General features: G+C 45.3%; 1 protein-coding gene across 1 annotated transcript in view; it reads right to left on the bottom strand.

Annotated features, from left to right (window-relative positions):
- STT3B (STT3 oligosaccharyltransferase complex catalytic subunit B) overlaps window positions 1–23,550 on the bottom strand; it is a 449,914-nt gene that overhangs the window by 211,028 nt on the left and 215,336 nt on the right. Inside the window, exons 7-8 of the mRNA XM_085630572.1 lie at window positions 2,843–2,989; window positions 272–320 (exon numbers count right to left, since the gene is read on the bottom strand). Of these exons, the coding sequence (XP_085486698.1) occupies window positions 272–320; window positions 2,843–2,989 (196 nt within the window). The remainder of the gene's footprint in view (window positions 1–271; window positions 321–2,842; window positions 2,990–23,550) is intronic.

The raw sequence follows: 23,550 nt of genomic DNA, 5'->3' as shown, positions 1-23,550 counted from the left end.
CACTGACAAGGGCTTCCAATTAACCAACGTAGTGTAGGACTTTTGGAGATGAGAGCTTCAGTTTTCGTAAATTCAGAGACCATCACCATTTTGTTAAATCAGGGCCACACCATACATGTATACACTGGAAACGAGGCCATTAGAAGCACAGGCGAGTCAGGCTACGATAGAGCACTACATAGTTCCTTCTAATTATACTGAGAACATGAACTATTTGGCTCGGGTAATAGATTGCTCTTTATGCATCATCTTGCGCATCACACCTCCTTACCCTGTATCCCAGAGAGAGTAAAATCGACCACTCCACGGTGCAATGTAACCTAAAAAGTACCAAAGGACATGTACTTACATTTCAGACATTATACAAAGATTTTATTTTTGATGCAAATACTTAAAGCATGTCTTACAGGTGCTACATGAAGTAAAATAAATGCAACAAATCAGAAGAAAAAAAAAAAGAATTACAGTAAGGGGCAATTGCCATAACCACAACAATGCTTAAAGATTCCTTGTGCTTTGCTGTTCCATTTTAAAAAGTAAACTAGTGCTATGTAAGAACTTTCCAATCAGAAGGAATAGAAAGGAGATCCTGCGTTTCCTTCCAGAGGAGGCAATCTGGGTTAGATTAGGCAATATTAAAGGTGACGGGCAGCACTAGAGCAGAAACATCGATTAATAACGGGAGCAGTGAAAGCTAACTTCTGTTCAGGGGGAAGGCTGTGTTCAATAGGACGGCCGTAGCAAGGCATGAGCAATGGAGTGGGTCTGAGGGACAGAAGAGTGAGGAGACCAACTCAAGAGGGTATATGAATGTTGGAAAGTGGGTTATTGGTAGGGGCAAATGTAGGTCTGCCACTGGCAATAAGGCCACTAACACATGATAGGACTCAGCATAGGTCTTAGAAAATTATTGCTATGCTCAACCCTTGGTAACGTGGCTGCGAGCAGACAGGCCTAACTTCAAAGACAGGTATGTAAAGCATTTAAAAACACCATTTCAGTAAATAATTAAGACAACACAATAAAAATCCGACACCAATTTACAAAAATAGGTAATATTTTTATCTTTTAAATGACACCAAAACGAAAAAAAATCCACTGTAGGGAACCAGAGATATGAATTTTTAAAGATTAGTCACTTTCTAGGGCTTTCTCTGACAGGGACACACCTTTAGAAACTGTTCTGGAGAATATCTCACCACTGTGTTGTGCCGCCTTCTCCAGCAGGCGGCTCCAGTTAGAACTCCATCCTAAAGTTCTGCTTGCGGGTCCCAAAGTATCCAACACACAGTCCAAGGTTCTGCAATCTCCAAGAGGGACCTTGAAAGTGTGAAACTTCAATTTCGCAATCCACTTGAACAAAACCCTTACAAATCCACTGGTACTCCAGGCTGGGAATTCTTTGTGGGGCTGTCCAGGTGAGCTCTGTTAACCTTGCAGGGAGTTCCACTCTTGGAGCACCAGTGGATTTGTAAGGGGTTTGTTCAAGTGGATTGCGGAATTGAAGTTTCACACTTTCAAGGACCCTCTTCGAGATTCCAGAACTTTGGACTGTGTGTTGGATACCTTGGGACTCGCAAGCAGAACTTCAGGAAGGAGTTCAAACTGGACCCGCCTGCTGGAGAAGGCGGCACAACACAGTGGTGAGATATTTTCCAGAACAGTTTCTAAAGGTGTGTCCCTGTCAGAGAAAACAAAAATGACTAAAAGGCACTGTTGGTTTCTAAGCACTAGAAAGTGACTAATCTTTAAAAATTCATATCTCTGGTTCCCTACAGTGGATTTTTTCCGTTTTGGTGTCATTTAAAAGATACAAATATTACCTATTTTTATAAATTGGTGTTGGATTTTTATTTTGTGTCTTAATTATTTACTGAAATTGTGTTTTTAAATGCTTTACATACCTGTCTTTGAAGTTAGGCCTGTCTGCTCGCAGCCACGTTACCAAGGGTTGAGCATAGGAATAATTTTCTAAGACCTATGCCGGGTCCTACCATGTGTTAGTGGCCTTATTGCCAGTGGCAGACCTACATTTGCCCCTACCAATAACCCACTTTCCAACAAAGAAGCATTAGGACTCCGGCACCTCAGGACAACAAACGATGAGCTCATTTAATAGGATGGAGACTAGTCTTTAATGTGTGTGGCATCTGTCTATTAAATAGTCTTTATTAACATGATGCTTCCAATAATCTGAGCATCAAAAATCTGCAATGAGGCGGGCAAATTAGGGTTCTACCTCTCATTTGGACCTGTCCCAACACAATTCAACAGGCAAAACAGAGTACAAATTATAAATGGTCTCTCGCTAAAAATAAAAGTAAAACATTTGGGCAACTGTAAAATGCCGCGATATTATAGTGAAATCCTGCTCTTTGCCTTGAAGAGGTTTGAAGGGAATTTAAATGTATCCACGAAAAAACAACAACAAAAAACCACAGCAATAATAGACATCAGCCCTATGAAATCTGCAAATGTCATACATTAATGTTTAAATCCTGGATTTACGGCTGTTGCTTTAGATTATACAAACTGTTCGGCACAGTTTAATATTTGGCACACAGCCTCTAACAGAACCCAAAGTAGTAAACAATGGAGGACAATGGTGGCAGAGAAGTGGTACAAATGATGTAATATACACAGCTACACAAAACTAACCACTGACCCACACAAGGGACGCTATCCAAATGGACAGAATGCTGTGACCCTCTAGGACAAGGCGGAAGTATTGGCTGCATTACACGCCAGAATTAAGAATAAAATAGCCAAACAGCAATTATATGTCAAAAGTATTGGGACACAATCTATGAAAACAAATGCAATCGCACAATGGTTGACTTACCTGTATATGTTAAATAAATGACTGTCAGAAACACACCACCAGCAGCCAGGGATACACCTAGGAAGAACAAGGTCTGGAATTCCTGCTTTGTTAACCGGTCTCTCAAGTACTGCAAGAAAGCATAGGCTTGCAGCAGTGCAAAGACACCTTGAAAAAGAAATGTAAAACATTTTACATTAAAATCTGAATGCAGAAGATGCAAGTAGCAGCAATAATGATTTTGAATTGAAAGAATATTTGTGTTGCGCTACCTGAGAAGATCGAAAAACCGACCGACTTTTCTCGAATCAGTAATAGTGCTGCCATCTGTGGTAGTAATGGTTTTATTGCTTGTCTAGCTTTACGTAGGGAATAATATGCAGAGGTTTCTGTTTTCTTTCCCGCATATTCAAGAATGACATTATGAACAGTTTTCTGGCTTTATCGAATAGATGGCCCATCTTTTCAACTGACACTCCAAAACCACATTACCTCAAATAAGAAGAGGGTGTGGCAGAAAAAGTTATTCATCTTCGGTAACAATCCTTCTGGTGAATACCCTATCCCAAAGATTATTCATGTGTTGTATAGCCTCAGGTGCTAGACTGGATCTGGAAACGTTCCCATAGAACTCCTGCAACATCAGACGGCCAGTGACTCCATCTTGGCACCGGCAAGTGACTGTTACATAACTGGAGCCACATAGCACCCATGCCGGTGCACCATTATCTGTTTTCCATCAATTTCTTCCACGGCCTTAGAGACACAGACAAGGACATGACTATCAGTTTGAGGTGGTGCATTGCAGCAATGTAAATTGGAATATTTTTATTGTGGCCTATTATCCTTCAGAAAAGGGAGATGGGTGGGATTAGATAAGAATTTTCATGTGGATAGAGAATCCACCTGAAAGGAAGTTAACAATGGTAAGTTTCTTTTGATGGGTAAATCTACCAGCAGAGTCCTCATTTGTTGAATGGATGACAAAACAGTACACCCTCCCAGGTGGGGATACTGAAGGAGTGGTCAAATGAGGAAATCCTGGAGCACTGAGCTTGTGGCACAGCCATCCCTTTCCACCTCTGACTCGAAACAATAACACTTGAAGGTGTGAAGGGAAGCCTATGTCGCCACACGACAATTCTTAACAAGAAAACTGCTGGTGAGGACAGAGGTGGAAGACTTGGCAAAACCCTTTTTAAAAGCCTGACTAATGGGAGATTTGAGGAGGAATGGTTGTTTTGGAAGGCAGAGAACTGCAGTCAAAGCAGCAAATTATAGTCAGTGCCCAATGCACAGTCCTGATGGGCTCTCTAAGAGTGCAATACTAAGGGTCTCAGACAGATGAGTCTACAAGTGATCCATATTCTGCTCTGCGTACTAAATGACAGCAAATTACACCTTCCAGAGTAGAAGTCGTGATGGAAAGGTGGTGAGCTGATATTACGTAGACCACTTCCAAAGGCAGCTGAAAGGAGCTCAAGAGTTCAGACTCAAACTCCAGGTATGATGGATGCTCTGGATTTTGATATGTAGATAGGATGAGGTCCTCCGATCTGAGAGGTAGACTGAGCAGGGGACAGAGAATAAGGCACAGGATTGGAGTGTACCATACCCATCTCAGCCAGTAAGAGGTAACAAAGAGGACTTGGGGCCCGCCCTCTCAAATCGGTCTTAGAATCAGGGGTATGGGAAGAAAGTGAAGTGGAGAATTCCATCTCAAAAGAAATACATCCACCACGGAAACAATCAGCAGATACTGGAGGGCAAACTACTGCAGGCAATCAGTACTCACTTGAGTGGCAAAGAGGTCCACATGATGGGTGGACAACAAGGGAAAGGTGTAGTGGACCTCATCCGGGTAAAGATGCCACTCAACCGTGACAAGATGGTACAGAATGAGGCTCTTGATGTTGGATTTCACAGAGCTAGCAAAATGGTTGGTGCCTACCCAGATTCCATGCTGGAGCACACAAGCCCAGAGCTTTAATACTATGATGGGAAGATGAGACCCAGTTCCTCACAGTTTTATGCACCACACACCAGCCATATTGTCTGTCAAGATACACAGACTTGCCACAAAGGGACAGGATGATGGCTTTGTGAGCTAGCTGAATCGCCTTCAGTTAGAGAAGGTTGATGAGCAGCACTTGCTCTTTTGGAAACAAGAGGCCTCTATGACAGATACATCCACCTTGGGTGGGATGCTCATGTGAAGTAAATGGAGATCAACCATAGTCAGGGCTGGTGGAGGGTAGGTGGTCATCCCTTGCAAAAGGAGCTCTTCCACCAGGCCAAGTCAGTTATAGTGTCCCTGGAAATTGTGATGAGTCAGACACACGTCACATGCTAGAAACATGGCTTGCAGCAACACCAATGTAGAGCCCTCACATGCCAGAATACCATGTGACCAGGCAGATGCAGAAAGCTAGTAGAAGTAGTAGGCTAAAAACCATCAGGAGAGGAATCTGAGCTTCCTCATGGAACATCAAAATAATAACTTGAATGCTCCAGATCATCTTTGGAGGAGGAAAAGCTCGAATGACTGGAATCTCTTCTACACAGAGATGGAGCCAGCACTCTCAACCAGCAAAGAAGAGCTAAGAAAAGGTATCAGATCCAGTCTGGCACCTAGGGATATTCAACAGGTGAGGAATCTACATGTCCTAATATCGATCGGAAATCAACTTACTTACATTTAACACCATTTTTGCACTTTCAGCCTCATTTAAATGAGGACAACAGTGAATAGTTAAACAAATTAGTAATGAAGGGATTATAAAAAATATGACGAATAAAAGTCCATTTTACATTGATAATTGTAAAGCAAGCACAATGAATAGATGCAAATAACAATCCCTTGCACAATCTACATCATTGATTGCACCCCACACCCTTTCAAACCATCCCTAATCAGTTCTATCCATTGATCTAATTACAGCGCTAACAAACAGAACCAGGGAACAATTTCAGCTTTATTCTTAATAATAAATTGCAATGCTTACCATTCCTCTAACTCTTGCTGAAACGCAAACCCTCAGTACAGCACTTACCCTAAAACCTTACCTTTAATGCAAACATCTATCATAGCTCTAAAGAACAAGTTACTTACCTTCGGTAACGCTTTTTCTGGTGGATACAGTATCTGCCTGTGGATTCCTCAACTTGTGAATATCCCCTGCGCCAGCATTCCACGGAACTTTTTTCCCCCCGAGCACTCCACGTCGACGTGGGCGACGTCATAATGCATCGGCTCCGCTCGCGACTCCGTATGACGTCACTGGAGCCATAAGAGGCCCACGTCGGCGTGATGACGTCAGTTCCACCCATTTTTTCCATGCCTTCGAGGCGAACAGGTGGACCAACGACAGACTCAAAGTATACACAGTATACAATATACCAACACATATGCATAGTATACAAAGAAAAGGAATGCTAAATAAACAAGCATTTCCTACAAATGTACAAGAAACTGTAAAAACATATCAACAAGATCTATCTCATGGTATACAAAAGGTGGACAACGGGGAGGCGGGTGGGCCAGTGAGGAATCCACAGGCAGATACTGTATCCACCAGAAAAAGCGTTACCGAAGGTAAGTAACTTGTTCTTCTGATGGATACATCTGCCAGTGGATTCCTCACCTTGTGAATAGATTCCCACAGCAGTCCCCACTCCCGGAGGAGGGTGTCCACCTTCCTACACCAGAAAGTCTTGCAACACAGAGCGCGCGAAGTGGCCCTCCCTCCTCATCTCCGAGTCCAAGCAATAATGCTTTGCGAAAGTATGGAGGGAGGCCCATGTCGCGGCTTTACAAATATCCGCCACAGGAACACCCCGGGCCAAAGCAGATGTAGACGACTTCGCTCTAGTCAAATGAGCTCTAATACCCTCAGGAGGGGTCTTACCAGCCAGGGTGTAGCAGATCTTGATGGCAAGGATAATCCATCTCGACAAAGTGCGCTTGTGCACTGCTCTTCCTTTTGAATGACCAACATAGCCAATGAAGAGTTGATCATCTAGACGAAAGTCTTTAGTCCTGTCCAGATAAAAACTCACAGCCCTCTTTGGATCCAGGTGATAGTCTTTCCTCCTCCTTGGAAGGATGAGGAGGTGGATAAAAAACAGGGAGAGTAATAGACTGCCCCAAATGAAACAGAGTAACAACTTTTGACAGGAAAGCAGCCCTGGTCCTGAGAACCATCCTTTCAGCATGTAATGTAAGAAAAGGAGATTTGGAACTTAGAGCTTGAAGCTCACTCACCCTCCTTGCCGAGGTTATGGCTACAAGAAAGACCACCTTAAAGGACAACAGCCTCAAAGGACAGCTATGTAGAGGCTCAAATGGGGACCCCATCAGAAAGGTTAAAACAAGATTAAGGTCCCACTGTGGCATTACAAAAGGAGTGGGAGAAAACATGTTTGTAAGGCCCTTGATAAACCTCAGAACAACCGGAGATTTAAATAGTGACGGCTGATCAGGAAGGCATAGAAAAGCTGATAAGGCAGATAAATAGCCCTTAACCGTGGCTACAGCACAGCCCTGCTGAGCCAAGGAAAGAGCAAACTGGAGCACATTAGAAAGATGGGCTTTTAAAGGGTCAATGGACCTCTCTCCACACCATTTTACAAATTTAGACCACCTATAGGAGTAAATGGACTTGGTGGAGTGTCGCCTGGCCGATAAAATAACATCCACCACATCAGGCGGAAGAGAGAATGAACTCAGCTTGCCCCGTTCAATCTCCAGGCATGAAGGTGTAAGCTCTGGAGGTGGGGGTGTAGAACCTGCCCCTCCGACTGCGAGAGGAGGTCTGCCCTCAGAGGGAGACGGAGCGGAGGGCACGAGGAGAGGTGGAGAAGATCTGTATACCACACCCTTCTTGGCCAGTCCGGGGCGATCAATATGACTTGGGCCCGGTCTTGGCGAATCTTCCTCAGAACCCGAGGAATCAAGGGTATGGGAGGAAACGCGTAAAGGAGTCATGAGCCCCAACTGAAACGCGTCCCCCAATGCCCCCTGCATCGGAAACTGGAGACTGCAGAATGACGGGCAGTGCGTGTTTTCGAAAGTGGCAAACAGATCCACCCGAGGTGTCCCCCACGTCCGAAAGACGTGACGAACCACCTCCGGATGGAGCCTCCACTCGTGATCGGTGGAGAACTGCCGACTGAGACTGTCTGCACGTGCGTTCAACACACCGGCCAGATGATTTGCCATTAGACAAATCTGATGGTCCTGAGCCCAGGACCATAGACGCAGGGCCTCTCTGCAGAGACAAAGAGACCCCACTCCCCCCTGCTTGTTGACATACCACATCGCGGTAGTGTTGTCTGTCAGGACTTCAATCGACTGACCGCGAAGGGAAGGGAGGAAGGCCTTGAGCGCCAAACGAATCGCCCGCAATTCCAGAAGGTTGATGTGAAGCAACCTTTCCTCTGGAGACCCAAGACCCTTGATCGCCAGATCACCCAGATGAGCACCCGACCCTAAGGTGGAGGCATCCGTTATCACAGTGGCCACCGATTGAGTCAGATGGAAGGGTTTTCCTTGAGACAGATTGCCCTCCACGCTCCACCAAGATAGCTCCGCTGCAGCTTCTCTGGAGACCTTGATCGACTCCCTGAGATCTCCTTTGTGCTGATACCACTGCTTGCGGAGGCACCACTGGAGCGCCCTCATGTGCCAGCGTGCATGGTTGACCAACAGAATGCAGGAAGCGAACAGACCGAGCAGGCGAAGGACCTTCAGAACTGGAACAACCGCTCCATTGTGGAAGAAAGGGACCATCTCCTGAATGTCGAGAATTCTTTGTGGAGGAGGAAATGCTCGACACACAGTAGTGTCCAGTACCGCCCCTATGAACAGGATGCATTGAGAGGGCACCAGGTGAGATTTGGGCACATTGATCGAAAAACCAAAGTCGAATACCAGTTGAGATGTTACCTGCAGATGACGCTGCACCATCTCTGGGGTCTCTGCCTTCAGAAGCCAGTCGTCCAGGTAGGGGAAAACTGGAATCCCCGACCTCCTGAGATGAGCAGCCACCACTTCCATCACCTTAGTGAAGACTCGAGGAGCGGTAGTAAGACCAAACGGGAGGACCTCAAACTGGTAGTGTTGCGACCCAACCGTAAAATGGAGATACTTCCTGTGCGACTTCAGGATTGGGACATGAAAGTATGCGTCCTGCAAGTCGAGCGACACCATCCAGTCTCCTTGCTGCAACGCTTGAAGAACCTGCGCAAGGGTCAGCATCTTGAATTTCTCCTGTCTCAGGTAAAAGTTCAAGATTCTGAGGTCCAGTATCGAACGCAATCTGCCGTCCTTTTTGGGAATCAGGAAATACCGGGAGTAGCATCCCTGACCCCTTTCCTGCTCCGGAACCACCTCTATTGCACCCTTTTGAAGCAAAGCTAGAACCTCTTTCAGCAGGAGAGGCAGATGGTCCTCTGAGCAGTAACCTTGGCAAGGGGGAGGAAACTCCCGAAAGGGAAGGGCGTACCCAGTCTCTACGAGGTTCAAAACCCAAAGGTCTGTCGTAACAGAATTCCAACCCCGCAGAAAGTAGGACAACCGACCCCCCACAGGTCTTACATGATCCGGGATGGGGGATCTAGGGCTGCTTCCCTGAAGCCTCATTGGGAGCAGAGGAGGAGGAAGAAGAGGGGTTGCGTCCAGAACCTCTCCGACCCCTTTGTCTCCCTCTATAGGATCTATAGAGGGGATTCTTCTGTTGCTGCTGTTGCTGCGGAGGCTGTCGGAAGGAGCGAAAGGATGATCTTCCGAAACCTTTAAACTTTTTAAAACCAGATCCCTTAACAGGAGCTTGCAGACCCAAAGACTTAGCCGTTAACCTGCTGTCTTTAAATCTTTGTTGGGCAGAGTCTGCCTTTTCTCCAAACAACTTCTGCCCATCAAACGGCAAATCCACTAAAGTGGCCTGAACATCCGCGGAGAATCCCGACGAACGAAGCCATGCCTGCCTTCTTGTGGCTATGGATGAGCCCATTATCCTCACCACCGAATCTGCCGTATCCAGCCCTGATTGGATTACCTGTCTGGCAGCGGCCTGAGTGTCTGCAACTACCTCCAAGAAGGACGTCCTATCGCCCTCAGGCAGATTAGGGGCTAAAGACTTCATTGAGTCCATTAAGGCATGCACGCAACGACCCAGCAAGCACGTGGCATTGGAAGACTTTAGTGCCATACTTCCTGAAGAGAAAGTCTTTTTACCCGCCTGGTCCACCTTTTTGGACTCCCTATCTGCGGGAGACTGAGGGAAAGCCCCCGAAGCGTGCTTTGAGCAGGAAGCCTGCACAACTAGGCTCTCTGGAGACGGGTGTGTAGATAGAAAATCCGGATCCCCAGGCGCCACCCTGTATCTTCTCGCCACCTGTCTGGAAACCGCCAGAGAAGAAAGTGGTTTTCGCCATACCTCCAAAACAGGCTCCAAAATGGCCTCATTAAAAGGCAGTAAAGGCTCTGACGTGGAAGTAGGAGAGTGTAGCACCTCCGTCAGCAAGTTTGACTTGTACTCTACTGAGGGTAACTGCCAGCTCTTGTGGTGGAGAGGATCTTGATGAGGTGTGCTCCCACTCCGGGGTCGTATCCAGGCCACTAGCCTCTTGTATCCCCTCAAATTCATCAGAGGATGTGTCAACATCACCTTCCTCTACCTCTGCCCTATACCTGCCTTCTTCCAATACCCTTTGGGCCTCCTTTCTTGATCAAATCCGGGGAGCCGGCGTCGTCGTCGTACGCGGCGTCGGTGGAGCCAGAGGTATAGGAGTCGGCGGTGCCATAGACGGAGTCGGCGGCGCCGGACGCGGCGCCGATTGAGTCGGCAACGGCGTCGAGGAAGGCTCTGAAGCAAGACGATCCAGCCGAAGCCAATACGGATCCCCAGACGGCGCCGGAAACTGCCACAAAGGCGCCATCGGCAGAAAAGGCATAAAGGGGGCCTGAGCGTAATGCTGCGGCACCCCTAACGAATACGCCATGGGACCCACGGGACCAGTTGGTGCTCCGGATGGGAAGGCCGCCCTATTAAAAATACCATACATGGCATTTAAGAATTGTGTAGAGTCAGTACCTGGAGCAGGAAACTGAGGATAAGGTACAGAACCTGTATCCCTCTGCAGAGTACTTGGCAGCGGCGCCGTAGTGTCCTCTACTGGAGCCGTAGAATCTTCAGGCACCGGAGTAGGCTCTGCCCCTTGTTCCTGTTCACCATCCGAAACAGGCGACTCCACTGGAACCGGAGACGGCGCCGGTGACGGCGCCGGGGACGGCGCCGGTGAACGCGCTGGAGCCCGCTTCGGCGAAGGAGATCCTCCCGGAGACTAAGAAGGAGAAGGTGAAGAGTCCTTACTTCGACGTTGCCGGGGCTAAGTCGACCTCTACTTCCTGCTCTTCGAAGACCGGCGTCGTGAAGAATGTTTTCTTTTCTTGTGATGTTTCCTTGACTTCGACGACCTCGAAGTCGACGACTCCGGCCTCGACTTCTTTCTCCCTCTCTTCTCCTTACCGATCTTTGCCATAAACAGCTTCGCCTTCCTTTCCTTCAATGCCTTAGGATTCATCCTCCTGCAGCATGCACAATCTTCAACATCGTGGTCCGACGAAAGGCACCACAAGCAGGCCTCATGTGGGTCCGTCATCGACCTATGGCCGCAACATTCCCTACAGGGCTGAAAGCCGACCTCCTCGTCAAAGACATTACAGATTTTACAACAGTAACACCTTACAACTACTAAGTAGTAGGAGAGTACTGAAAAAACCGTTGCGCGTAGACGGCGCGGAAAAAAGGGAACTGACGTCATCACGCCGATGTCGCCCACGTCGACGTGGAGTGCTGGGGAAAACACGTTCCGTGGAATGCTGGCGCAGGGGATATTCACAAGGTGAGGAATCCACTGGCAGATGTATCCATCAGAAGCTTGATGTTAATATAACCCTAATGCATCAAACAAGCCAAACTCACTCGCTAGCATAACCCTGCGAATACAGAATTCACTAATAATGAAAGAGGAAAGAACTCTATTTAAGGTGACTATTACTTGACTCAAAGCACTTCTTCATTTTCAACAGGATATCTCACTGTGCCACCACTTATTAAACTGCTCATACTGATTTCACCACTTGTGAGCCACGGATGCGTGTATAATTCATAAAACACCATCTTTCTTGTACCTACTGCATGCCCCTGAGAGAGTCAGTCTTACAAAACCAGATGCAATAGCCAGACTGTGAGAGATTTTTAGCCAATGACACCAGGTTAACTTTATCCAGATTTTTACCACTTGCTCTTTCCCATTTTCAACTTTTGGGTACATTACACAGTGAATGGAAAATGGAGGACACCACAGAACCTGGCAGCTTAAACCACAGCAATTCAGTCTGTGGAGAACTTCTAGACAAAATGATATAATGGGTAGAAGAGAAAGATTTGAGAGCTATGTGAAAGAATGTGCCTAGGGCCACCCACATAGTTGTGCGAGACAGATCTGGTGAGTACATGTCTGAAGAAGGACACTAACACTGCACTATTACTCATGGTGTGAAGGAGGCTGTGTCCCATATTGGGAGAAGGATGTTGTTAAGTAACATCAATTTTCAACAGTTAAATTTGCAGCCACTCGACCCGCATCACTAAATTAAAGCGGAAGGATTACATGGTAAAAGATTAGTTCTGTCGAGATATAATTAGACTTCGCTCATAACATCCAGATTTTGTAATACTCTTTAGAGGAGGCTTCAGGATAAAGAGAAAAAATTGCAAGAACAATCTTTGTCAGAAGAAACGGAACAATACTACCAGAATTAACATAGGTGCGGTGAGTCTTCAACCTCCCTTGTTTTTACAGGAAACTATGACACATTTTACATATAAAGAGCTTGAAACTCACTTGCACCTTGCTGATCTTATGGCCATCAAGAAAAAAGTCTCTCATGAAGGAAGACTGAAGTCACCCCAAGCCAAAAGTACAAATGGTTTATTCATCATCTCTCAAGGACAGAGTTCAGGTCTGAGGAGGTCATGGTGCGCCTGACTGAAGACCTATATCAGGTGTCTGCAACCAGTCGATTGTAAGCTACTTTTAGCTCCCAGACATCTTCAGAGTAGCTCACAGCCTTGAGTTCATTTTTAAATAAGCACAGGGTCACATTTTCCTTTTAGAGTTAAGGGAAGGCTGTGTTTATTTTACATCATCATCAGGCTGAAAATAGCAGGGCCTAATAATGGGAAGTCAGATTTATGACCCAGGCTCGGGCACAGAGGTGAAGAACTCCAGCAATGGGGTATTAAACTCTAAAATAAGCCTTGTCAACTCAGTATTGGAGTGCGAGAATAAAACTATGTTTCCAAAAGCTTTTAAATGGGAGAAAAATGAAGTATCCTTAATGATTACGTTAACTCCTTATTTTATTTTTCCCTCATTTCAAACTGTCCCATTTAGCCCAGCCCTCTTGCTCCCAGGGGCCAATAGGCCAAATTTATAACTGAAAAACGCAATCATTTGTTTCTTTAAATTGGAGGAATTTAAAGTGAAGGAAAACATTTCTATGAACCATTAGGTCTGAATGTATTTCTCCACTTTCAATTAAGCCAATTAGGTCTTAATGTTGTACAAAGAATGTTTCTTCACTTTAAATATCTCCCCATTTTAACAAATGGCTGTATTTTTCTGTAATTAATTTGGCACCTTGTCTACAGGCCACTGGGAGCAATATGCCTCCTGTTTGTAAATGTGACACTTTGAAATGGGAAAGAATTAGATGAGTTTTATGAAATTCAAATAAACATTAACTCTTCAGTTTAATTTTCTCCCATTTCAAAGTGCTGCATCTACACACTGCAGACATCTGACTCCAAGTGACTGGTAGACATGGTGCATATTTATAACTGAAAAATACAGCCATTATTTTAAGTGGGAGAAATTTAAAGTGCAGAAAAATGATCCATATTATGAACATTTTTGCAGAAAGTTTTTCTGCACTTTAAGTCTCTCCCATTTAAAAAATGGTTGCATGTTTGTGTTACACATGGAACGATGACACATATGGGCAAAATTAGGTTCTGTGCGACATGTACATACAACACAGGCTCGCAATAATCCATACACGTCCCATTCATAAGCACACACTTTCATACATTCCAAAATACCACTCACTGACACCTGGCAGCCCTGTCCTAGAGCCCCTAGTCAAAGTATTTTGTTCAAACCATATTATCTGGCTCTAAGTCCATGAAGCTGGGAGTGGGGTGTCTGGTAACACTGTGCAAGTTGCTTAGCCTGCAACAGCTCACAATGATTTTCATTGATCAGAAGTAGCTCTCACTACACAAAAGGTTGGAGACCCCTGACCTAGATGGACTGGAGGACAAAGATCCATTAAGGATGTCAAATGCCTTTGGAGGAGTTCATAAACCAACGATGCCACAGGCCAGTTCTGGAAGGCTTCAGAAGATATGACCCAAGTCTTGCAGGAGTCCCAACTGCTCTCCTCTCCCAGCCAGCTGATGTAAAAAAAGATTATCTTCATAGCAAGTGAGTGATCTGATGTTATTAGCCAGTGTAAAAGTTTCAGCCATTCTGTTAAAAGCATTTTCTAGCAATTGGCTGGTCCTCAACATTATGAAGCAAGACCCAAGAGAGAAAAGGTTAACGCTTTATGAACAATGTTTTCAAGTTGAGTGATGGTAGGAAGAGCTGCAGCATTCTCTCCATAGACAGTCGGTGGATGGGATACTGGAATAGATAGCAAAACACAAAACCAGAGTTGTGAGGCTAAGACAGGGATAGTAGGATTACCAAGCATCCTAGACGCTCCCTGAGCTTCAGTTGGATGAAAGCCATAGAAGAATGTGCTCGGCGTGTTCAGCCCCTAGCTTGGTCATCTGCTGAACCTTAGACTAATTGATCACATCTAGTATTCAGGCAAGTGGAAAAAGAAGTCTACCACCAGAAGACCCATGTCTCAAAGATGGTGATCAAGAACTGCTGGAGAATTTCTTTCCTAATCAAGTGGCAAGGGGATTTGCCTACTCAAACTGTCTGGTCTGATGCTTACAATCATCACAATGTGAGAAATTAGCAGGAACAAGACATTCTATTGAGGCCATTCCCACAGAGCAACTACCAACCACAGAAATAGGGTGTAGTAACCTCAAAACTGGTATTGTCTGCACAAATCACAACCACTATTTCAACATGAAACAAAGGCTTCCATCCCTTCAGCTGCAATACATTTAAGTAAAACGATATGACTGCGCCACAAGACATTGTGGGGAAGTTTGTCACAATGCAGCCAAATCTACTACTGTGTGCAGTCAGTGGTGGAGGACAGCTATAAACAGGGCAGGAAGCTTGAGCGTCCCTTCAAAGGATTAGGACAATTTGTCCATTAATGAAAGGTATGAACCAAGGGTGGCCTGGATGGCTATGGACATGTACAACAGCAGCTATTCCCACTAGTCTGCTGGATTTAACTTCAGGGAAGGCATGTGTAGCATGTCATGGGAAATGCCTCTGCAGGATTCCAATAGTGCTAGAAGCCTCAGGTACCACCATCTATAGGGCCACTATCTTCGAATAAACAGCATTGTCCTGTGCTGGAATTACTGATTTATCACCATAAAATCAGATGTATTTCTTGTGTTTCTCTACAATAGGTATGTGGAAGCAGAAATACTGCTGGTCCAATTAACAGAATTAGTCATTTTGACAGCTGCCACGAAACTAGCAAAGTCACCACCTTGAACCTCTGCAGGAGGACGAAAGGGTTTACAATGTAGCAGAGGAAACAGTGGAAGCAGAATCTATTGTCCCATTCTGGGAACAGGAGTGAGTCTCTGGTACAGGGAGGAACCTCTTTCTTCTGCAGAAATTCTTGGGATGGAGACTGGGGCACAGATGACTTAGAGACAGGTGGAAAGACAGCCATTCTTCATAACTAAAAAGATCCACGAATTTGTGAACATACTTGGCTTCACTGGGTGAAGAGATAAGCCTGAACTCTAGTGAAAAAGAGCAGTCTTCTGAAAAGGTACTAAGGAAGGCACATGTTTCCAAGGAAAACATTGGGGAATGTTTGGCCTCTGCAATAGGAGTAGTTTTGTTATTTTCTCTGAATCTTTTCCTTTTTGACAGCTGGTACTTTGAAGAAGAGGAGGCCTCCCACTTCAGCTCTTCACTAGCTGGAAGAGGAATTGTGACATCATTGATAATGTTTGGTTAATACCCAAGAATTTGGCCGTGAAGGAATCAGTCCTATACTAAGAGTGAACCTCATCCTTTAAAAGTATGAAAATGTTGGAATTGTTGCGAGAGTAAATCCGGTTTGAAAGGTACTCTGGCCTGGGCATTAACTGGGCTAAATCAACTGTGTTCCGGCTTACAGCTGGCACCAGGGAGATAGATCTTGAATTCCCCCTGAAGTGGTCGATTGACCCGGTGAAGTACCTGGGCGTGCGGCTGCACAGGGACCCAGAGGTTGTGATCACCGCTAATTATGGTCGAGCGGTCACCACGATTACCGAACAGGCTGAGCGATGGGCTAAACTCCCTCTCTCTTGCGGACCGCATAGCGGTCATAAAAATGACCTTCTTAACCAAGCTGCATTATTTGTTTTTCAATATTCCCATTCGCTTGAATGCCGCGCTGTTTAATACGTTGCAGTTGACCCTTGTTGTCATTTGTTTGGGGGAGGGGGGGAGGGGAGGGGGGGGGGTAGAGGTAAGAAGCCCCGCTATAGCTGGAGTGGGCTGGTTCAGCCGTTTGAGCGCGGCGGTTTTGAGGCTCCTGACATGCGCCTATACTACTTATGCGCACATGCGCAATATGCACATTTTTGATACTATCCACAGAAGTTCCAGCCACATACGGCTATTTAGGCGGATTCGGTGCTCCCTTTACCTCTGGTTGCTGCGGCCTTGACAAGTGGAGTGGGGAGTTCTCGTGCAAAAATGAGTCCTGTACATTGCACTGCCATGGGCATGGAAAACTCTGGCTAAGAGAGCGAATCTGGAGTATTTTTATGCCCCGACACTGCCCCTCGCTGCACATCCTGGCATATCGGCGGCGCGAGAGCCGGCGGCCCTGAAGACGCTGGGTGACGTGGGGATTAAACATCTGGGAGACTTGTATAGTCAGGGACACCTCCACTCATTGCCGGACCTACAGGGTGGGCGTGAGGCCGTAATGATGCTGCGTTTCAGATATGTGCGGTTATGACAGGCAATTCGCGCTGTGTACCCGGCATACCCGACAGCCACGCACACTGTGCTGGCGGGTGCGAAAGCGGGGGTCTGATCACCACATTGTACAATGCGTCACTAAGAGAAACCGATCTTAGCAACTCCCCTTCCTACAATAAATGGAAGGCAATCTTGGGTGACGCATTCCCATTAGAAACCTGGAAGTCTTGTTGTACATTACCTGGGCGCTTGACAGCGAAATGTAATCTTCACATAATTCATTTTAAATACATACACCAGCTCTATTATACACTGTTACAGTTGAGAAGGTTTGGGTTGCGGGAAAATGCATGCTGTGTGCATTGTGGGCAGGCGGATGCGGACTTTATGCATGTTGCCTGGAGCTGCATGGGTATATACAAGTTCTGGGTGAGGGTCACACGCATACTTATGGCCGTTGTCCTGGAAACTATTGAGTGTGTGCTGGTGGTGTGCTGGTTAGGCTGGGTGCAGAAGCTCAACCCTGTAATAGATGGCTGGTAGCAATCTCTACCCTGTTCGCCAAGCGGGCTGTGGCACAATGATGGGGAGCGAAAACTGTTCCAAGCATACAGTTGTGGATTCACGATTTGATATACTGCATGGATCAGCTGTGTATATTCGCTGAGGAGCTGCCTGAGGCCTCAAGTCCAAAAGACTTTTGGGCGCCCCTGACGGGGCACCTCCTTGGGAATCCAGACTTGAAGTGAGTTATTGTACATTCTGAGCTATTTCGGTGTGATAAGACTATTGGACTAGAACGGGAGAAATGTCATATGTAACAATGTACTGCCATTAGATGTATTAATCATAGGAAGCCATGAAGGGATTTAAGGAGGGGATGGGTGGCGGGTTTGTTTCATGGGGTTCTATGTTTGCTTTGATATGTAACAAGAAAACGTCAGCTTGAATCAGGAAATTGTACTCAGTGCCTTGTTTACCCCCATTGCTGGGGCGGTGTATGGTCTCTATGTGCAAGCTGCTTAATTAAAAGGATTAAAAAAAAAAAAAGTATGAACATATTCTTTAAGGGGAGGTTAAATAGTGTGGAAGCAAGGAAATATAACAAACTCTTGCCACAGATGGCCAGGATCCAATTGTCAAAGACCAGTCTCCAGGAAAGCTGGTACATATTTTTGCTGAATCTTGGCTTTGTCCATGCGAGAGAATGACCCCAACATTTGCTATTCAGGGAAGCGAAGGAACCAGTCTTTACCACGAATTACTCTTACCACGCAGGACAGCACAGAGAGAAGGCTTTAAGGTTTACCATTCTGTACTTTACCACGGAGATACTTTATTTCTTTTTCATATATTAGTTAAATAAAAAAAGCTTGTTTTCATCTGTCAAAATGAGACTAGCCAGACAGTTTGCAGAGGGCTATTGTGATTGGAGTGTCCTGGTCATGGGACTTATTGTCAGAGTATGAGTGAGCATGGTGAGAGTCTTCAAAATGGTCATACAAAGTCAAATGATGTGGCTCTTCGCATGCTTCTCCATGTAGTGTTAATATAGGATATATTTGGTCATCATCCTATTCCTGGATACAAATAGCCATTCGTCCTCTGACCCTTCCATATTCAAAAGATCTTGCCTGTGGTTCTTTCATAGAATACGAGTGAATTGAGTCATAGCTTCTGACGACACCCAAGTCTCTGAGAAGTATGTTATTTAAGTAGAGGAAAGTTAATCAGTTGTAGAAGAAATCTGCAATGGAAGTGGTCGATTGAGATTGACAGGTGTCTCGTCAGGAGTTTTTTAGCTGAGATGTTGCCAGTGATTTATTCATAGTCTGTCAACTAGGTTTTTTAGTCTTTGGTCTTTTCCATTTTGAACACCACCAGCGCGGTCAACTAAGATATCAACTGTCGTTGACAGAGGCCTTGATTTCAACCTCTGTTTAGAGGCAACCATGGACTGCTTTTTGCCATTTAACTATGTTGACGAGTGAATCTTCATCAATGACGAATCTTTTCATGAAGGTAAGAGGAAGGTATATAGTGAAAAACTTATCTTCTGGATCTTTGGATAAGGACCTTTAGACTGAACGTGTAATGTCTTTGGAGAGGAAGGATCTAGTTGAAGCTTTGGTTTTTCAGAATGTGACCTACCTCAGGAGATTTGCTATTTTGCTTACATTTTTTGACCACGTTTGGAGGTAGATGGCTCCTCTTCACCTGAACCCTTTTCAGAGATGGGTTTTTCACTTGATTGGGACCTTTTTTGGGCCTTTTTTTGTTAAATCTGGAGCTTTATGCTAGGCAGTTATTTTTTATGCCAAAGAAGAAGTCTTGCCTCTCTTAAGGTCTTCAATGAAAACCTTCTGCACAGCTTTCAGGTCTTTAGGCTTGAGAGGGATGAAATTAGCCCTACGAGTCTCATCATAATGTAACTTATTTTACCACAAGAGCCACGAGAACGAAAAGCCTCTTTTTAGCAGTATTTGAAAGGATACCTTATCTAAGGTTGAGCAGAGCACAAGGGGACTCCCTAATCAGGACATGCAGTAGAAACCTAAAGGATGGTGGCCTTTCAGTGGGTGGGTCTTTAGTTTGATTACCTCGGAGTGGCTGAAGTTTAGTTCTTTTAATATGAGTGGACTAGGCTGCTTGAGAACCATGGTTGCAGCCCCTAGGCTGTTACCATTGGACTCCCAGCTCGACGACAGGGGTGTCTGAAGCATGTGAATGTATGAAAGATACAATATTGGAGAACCAAGCTTCCACAATTAGTTTGTAATTAGAATATTAGGGATCTGTTAGTATTCAACACACTTGTTTTACTTGGTTTTAGAAAAAGAACACTCAAAAAATATTAGATGTTAAATGTATATTCGCTACTAAAATATACAGACTAAAAATAAATATCCACCATTTAAGCAACCATTCTGATCTTTTCCAAAATAATACCAACAGGTGCTGGGCGAGTGAAGGTAGAAGATTATCACTGAAAATGTAATGGGAAGGTTGATTGGGAGGACAACATGTGGCAAACTCCAGAAACAAGAGAAAACAAACATCTGGGTTTCCTTATTTGATTAAATTGTGTAAACTTGAGGAAATTACTTTGTGCCTCGGTGTTCCCTTATTAGCCTAAAAAAACAGGACCTTGAAACACTTTGCTTTGAAATCACTTCATGAGAATGTATTCATTCACACCGACAACACTTGTAGTTTTGTTGTCCTCCATTAGAAATGCAACTAGTACTACAAAACATAGGAAAAACATGACTACGTTGGCTACTTAGGTCAGGCATGAGACCGGTTGAGAGCTTTAAATTTCCAAATCTCCATGACTACGAGATATGTGTTATATTTCACAGTGACAGTCATTCCTTCCAAACGTTCAAATCTATGAACAAGCTATTACAGTATAAAAAGCCTACAGCAGCTGCTAGATTAGGATGGGAATGGATGGAAAGATAATAATGAACCCCTAACACATTAGGGAAGCAGTATTTTTTGTTTTTAAACTCCAGTTTTGAGAATGTGTAAAACAGAATGGTTTTCAAAATACCCACTGCACCAGCAGTTGCTCTGAAGGCTTTGGTGATCCCTACCAGGCAGTCCGTAATCTCTAAATAAGGTGGGGCTGTCCCCCATCATGGGAGCAGAGAATAGCCTCCGACATGTTCTGTTGCCTACTCGTATTTAAATGGGGCATGGTGCCTACTCGTATACAAGTGAGGCATTCACTGGTAACAGGAAAACGAAGCAAAGAATGGTTTCAACACACTTGCACATTCATATCTGTCCATGCCATGAAGGAACAATAACATGCTTAAGAAACTAAATCAGTTGATCCCCAATTCGAATTGATTTTGTGGTCTCTCTACAGACCGCTCCAGCTGTCAGTCACAGACTGACTTTTATACAATACTACACAGTCAGCATCTGTTTATGATTAGATGGCTTCTTGTCAATCACAGTACCATGAGTTTTTTTTTTTAGAGGTGGGTTTCTTCCTATTGTATGTCTTTCCCTCCCCTAGAGCATAACTTAATTACCCTTGCTTTTTGTTGGCTAGATTGTAGCTTTCCTCTGCCGTTTTTTTTATTTTCTTTCATTGCTTGTTCAGCACTCAATGGGAATGCATGTCTTGGCTTTCATGGCATGCTTGCACCCTTTTGTTTGATCCCATTCAACTCACTGCATCGCTGTCCTCCTGATGATCCTTAGTGGCATGCAAGGTGCTAGTGGCGCCCTTGGTGGCACCCTTGGTGTTCTTCGTCCAGTCTCTCCTCCCACCCTCCCTCCCTCCCTCCCAATGCTCCTCTAAAGAATACAAGGTGAACCAATGGCAGCCCTGGTGATGCCCTGGATATTGTCTGCTCATCTTCAGGTGGCGACAGACCATGTTAAAAGTATAGAAAACACTGCAATGACTCCTGCATTGCGTCACAGTACAACATGGTGCCAGGGAGTGCTTTGGTCTATGCTTAAAATGCTGAAGAAACAATTGATGGACAGAATGCTGGACAATGCAGTAATTCACCACCAGTCGCAAGGATCGGAGTTAAATCCATCATTCTTTTGCTCACCACACCAACCCAGTTTAGACCCAGCCATACGCAAATCAGTCTTGACCCTGTCCCTTTTGGCAAGAGTCCAGCCAGAACTGCCAAGCCAGGACTTCCTTGGACCGGCAACAAGCATCCTGGGACCGGTTTCAGGGCATCACACAGGCTAACTTGAATCCAGTGGTGTAGTAAGCACGGGACCCACATCTGGGCATACCCTTCCCACTTAGGGCGACATACGCAAAAGAAACAATTGATGGACGGAATGCTGGACAATGCAGTCATTCACCACTAGTCACAAGGATCCGAGTTAAATCCATCATTCTTTTGCTAACCAAACCACACCAGTTTAGACCCATCCATATGCAAATCAGTCTTGACCCTGTTCTTTGTTGGATCTGTGACTGGTGGTGAGTGTCTGAAAAGTTTCAGCGCTCCATCGATCACCTCCTTGTGTTTGCTTTGTTCGCCCTAAGTTGGCAGGGTATGCCCAGACGTGTGTCCCTTGCTCACTTTGCCACTTGATTCAAGCTAGCCTGGCTGATGAGGGCGGTTAGCCCAAAACCGGTCCCAGGATGCCTGTTTCCGGTCCAGGGAAGACTTGGCAGTTCGGGCTGGTCTGTTCCCATCAGGCACAGGGTCAAGACTGATTTGCATACAGCTGTGTCTGAACTGGGGTGGCGATGTGAACTATAGAACGATGATGGATTCAACCCAGATCTGTGACTGGGGGTGAGTGTCTGAAAAGTTTCAGCGCTCCGTCCAGCATCTCCTTGTGTTTGCCTTAAATGCTGATCAGGCATTTTTCGCACAACACTGCCAAAGTGAGACTGGTTGACTTTGCCAAAGCTTGTTCAATATAGATGGTGTCAGCGTTTGACAGTTTCTGCAGGGATTTATTTTTCACTACTAACGAGGAGGTTGAAACAGGCAGCTTTTCCCTTTGTACTCCTGTCTATGGAAAGAGCCTTTAACCATGAACAGGCATAAGAAAGGAGAAGGTCAAAGTAGGCAGAGCGGCACAGATCTTAACAGTCAGCACCACACCACTTGACACAGGTTCAGCCAGAAATCTGGAGAATAAGGACTGTGCTTCGTGCAGAGATCCAGGTGAATCTGAGTGAAGTAGTAGGTAAGCCAATCTAGGTCAAGAGAGAGGTTCCGCATCTCCTGTCACAGGCCCAACAACTGTAAGCCCGTGCCTTGAGCAGACTTGGTGGCCAAACCATTAAATTGAAAAAAATTAGCAACAACAAAACCAGACTCTTCATAACACTACCATCAATCTTTAGACCATCCTGTGCAAGGGAAGCTGTCATATTTCAATCAGTACAACAAAATCAGTAAGCCCTGGGGCCAAGACTGCTGCAGCTCTCCAGAGTGTCCTGATCGGTCAGGACACAGCAACAGCACTCAAGCAGTACCATGTGCCTAGAAGAGTGTGATGCAGGCAGCATGCACACAGAAAGCTAGCACAGCGCGCTACCTTTCACAGCAGCTCAGAGGGTGAAACAAATACTGCTAGGTCCTAGGGAAATCCAGTAATAGAGCGGTTACACTTTTAAAATCCAAGCATAGTGTTTTGTCGAGCAGCACTTTCTCAACGCTAGAGGACTTCAGCAGCATAAGGCACATCTGGCATTGCCCTTCAGTGGTTGTGCACAATCTTCTTTTCCTTCATTGCCCTTAAACTTCCAAACCATGCAATGTGTCATGCTTGTACCCGTTACTGGGGACTAGCAGGCTTCAATATTAGGTCATCAGCAATGTGTGTTGGGTCAGTTCTACTATATTGAGGCTCTCCTTGCTAATGCTCCTCCCAGCATCAAGACTAGGGAAACATGTCAGCAACCGCCTTCACCTTGACTGAGAGGCTTCACTAATGAGAATGGGCTTATTACTTGGAAGTGGCTTTTCCTGCAATATCGGATAGTTTTGAGGTAGACAGTTATGAATACAAACAGA

This window comes from Triturus cristatus, chromosome 10 (genome assembly GCF_964204655.1).
Source record: "Triturus cristatus chromosome 10, aTriCri1.1, whole genome shotgun sequence".
Classification (NCBI taxonomy): domain Eukaryota; kingdom Metazoa; phylum Chordata; class Amphibia; order Caudata; family Salamandridae; genus Triturus; species Triturus cristatus.
Note: the sequence above shows the minus strand (reverse complement) of the source record. Positions and strands in the feature narration are given on the sequence as shown.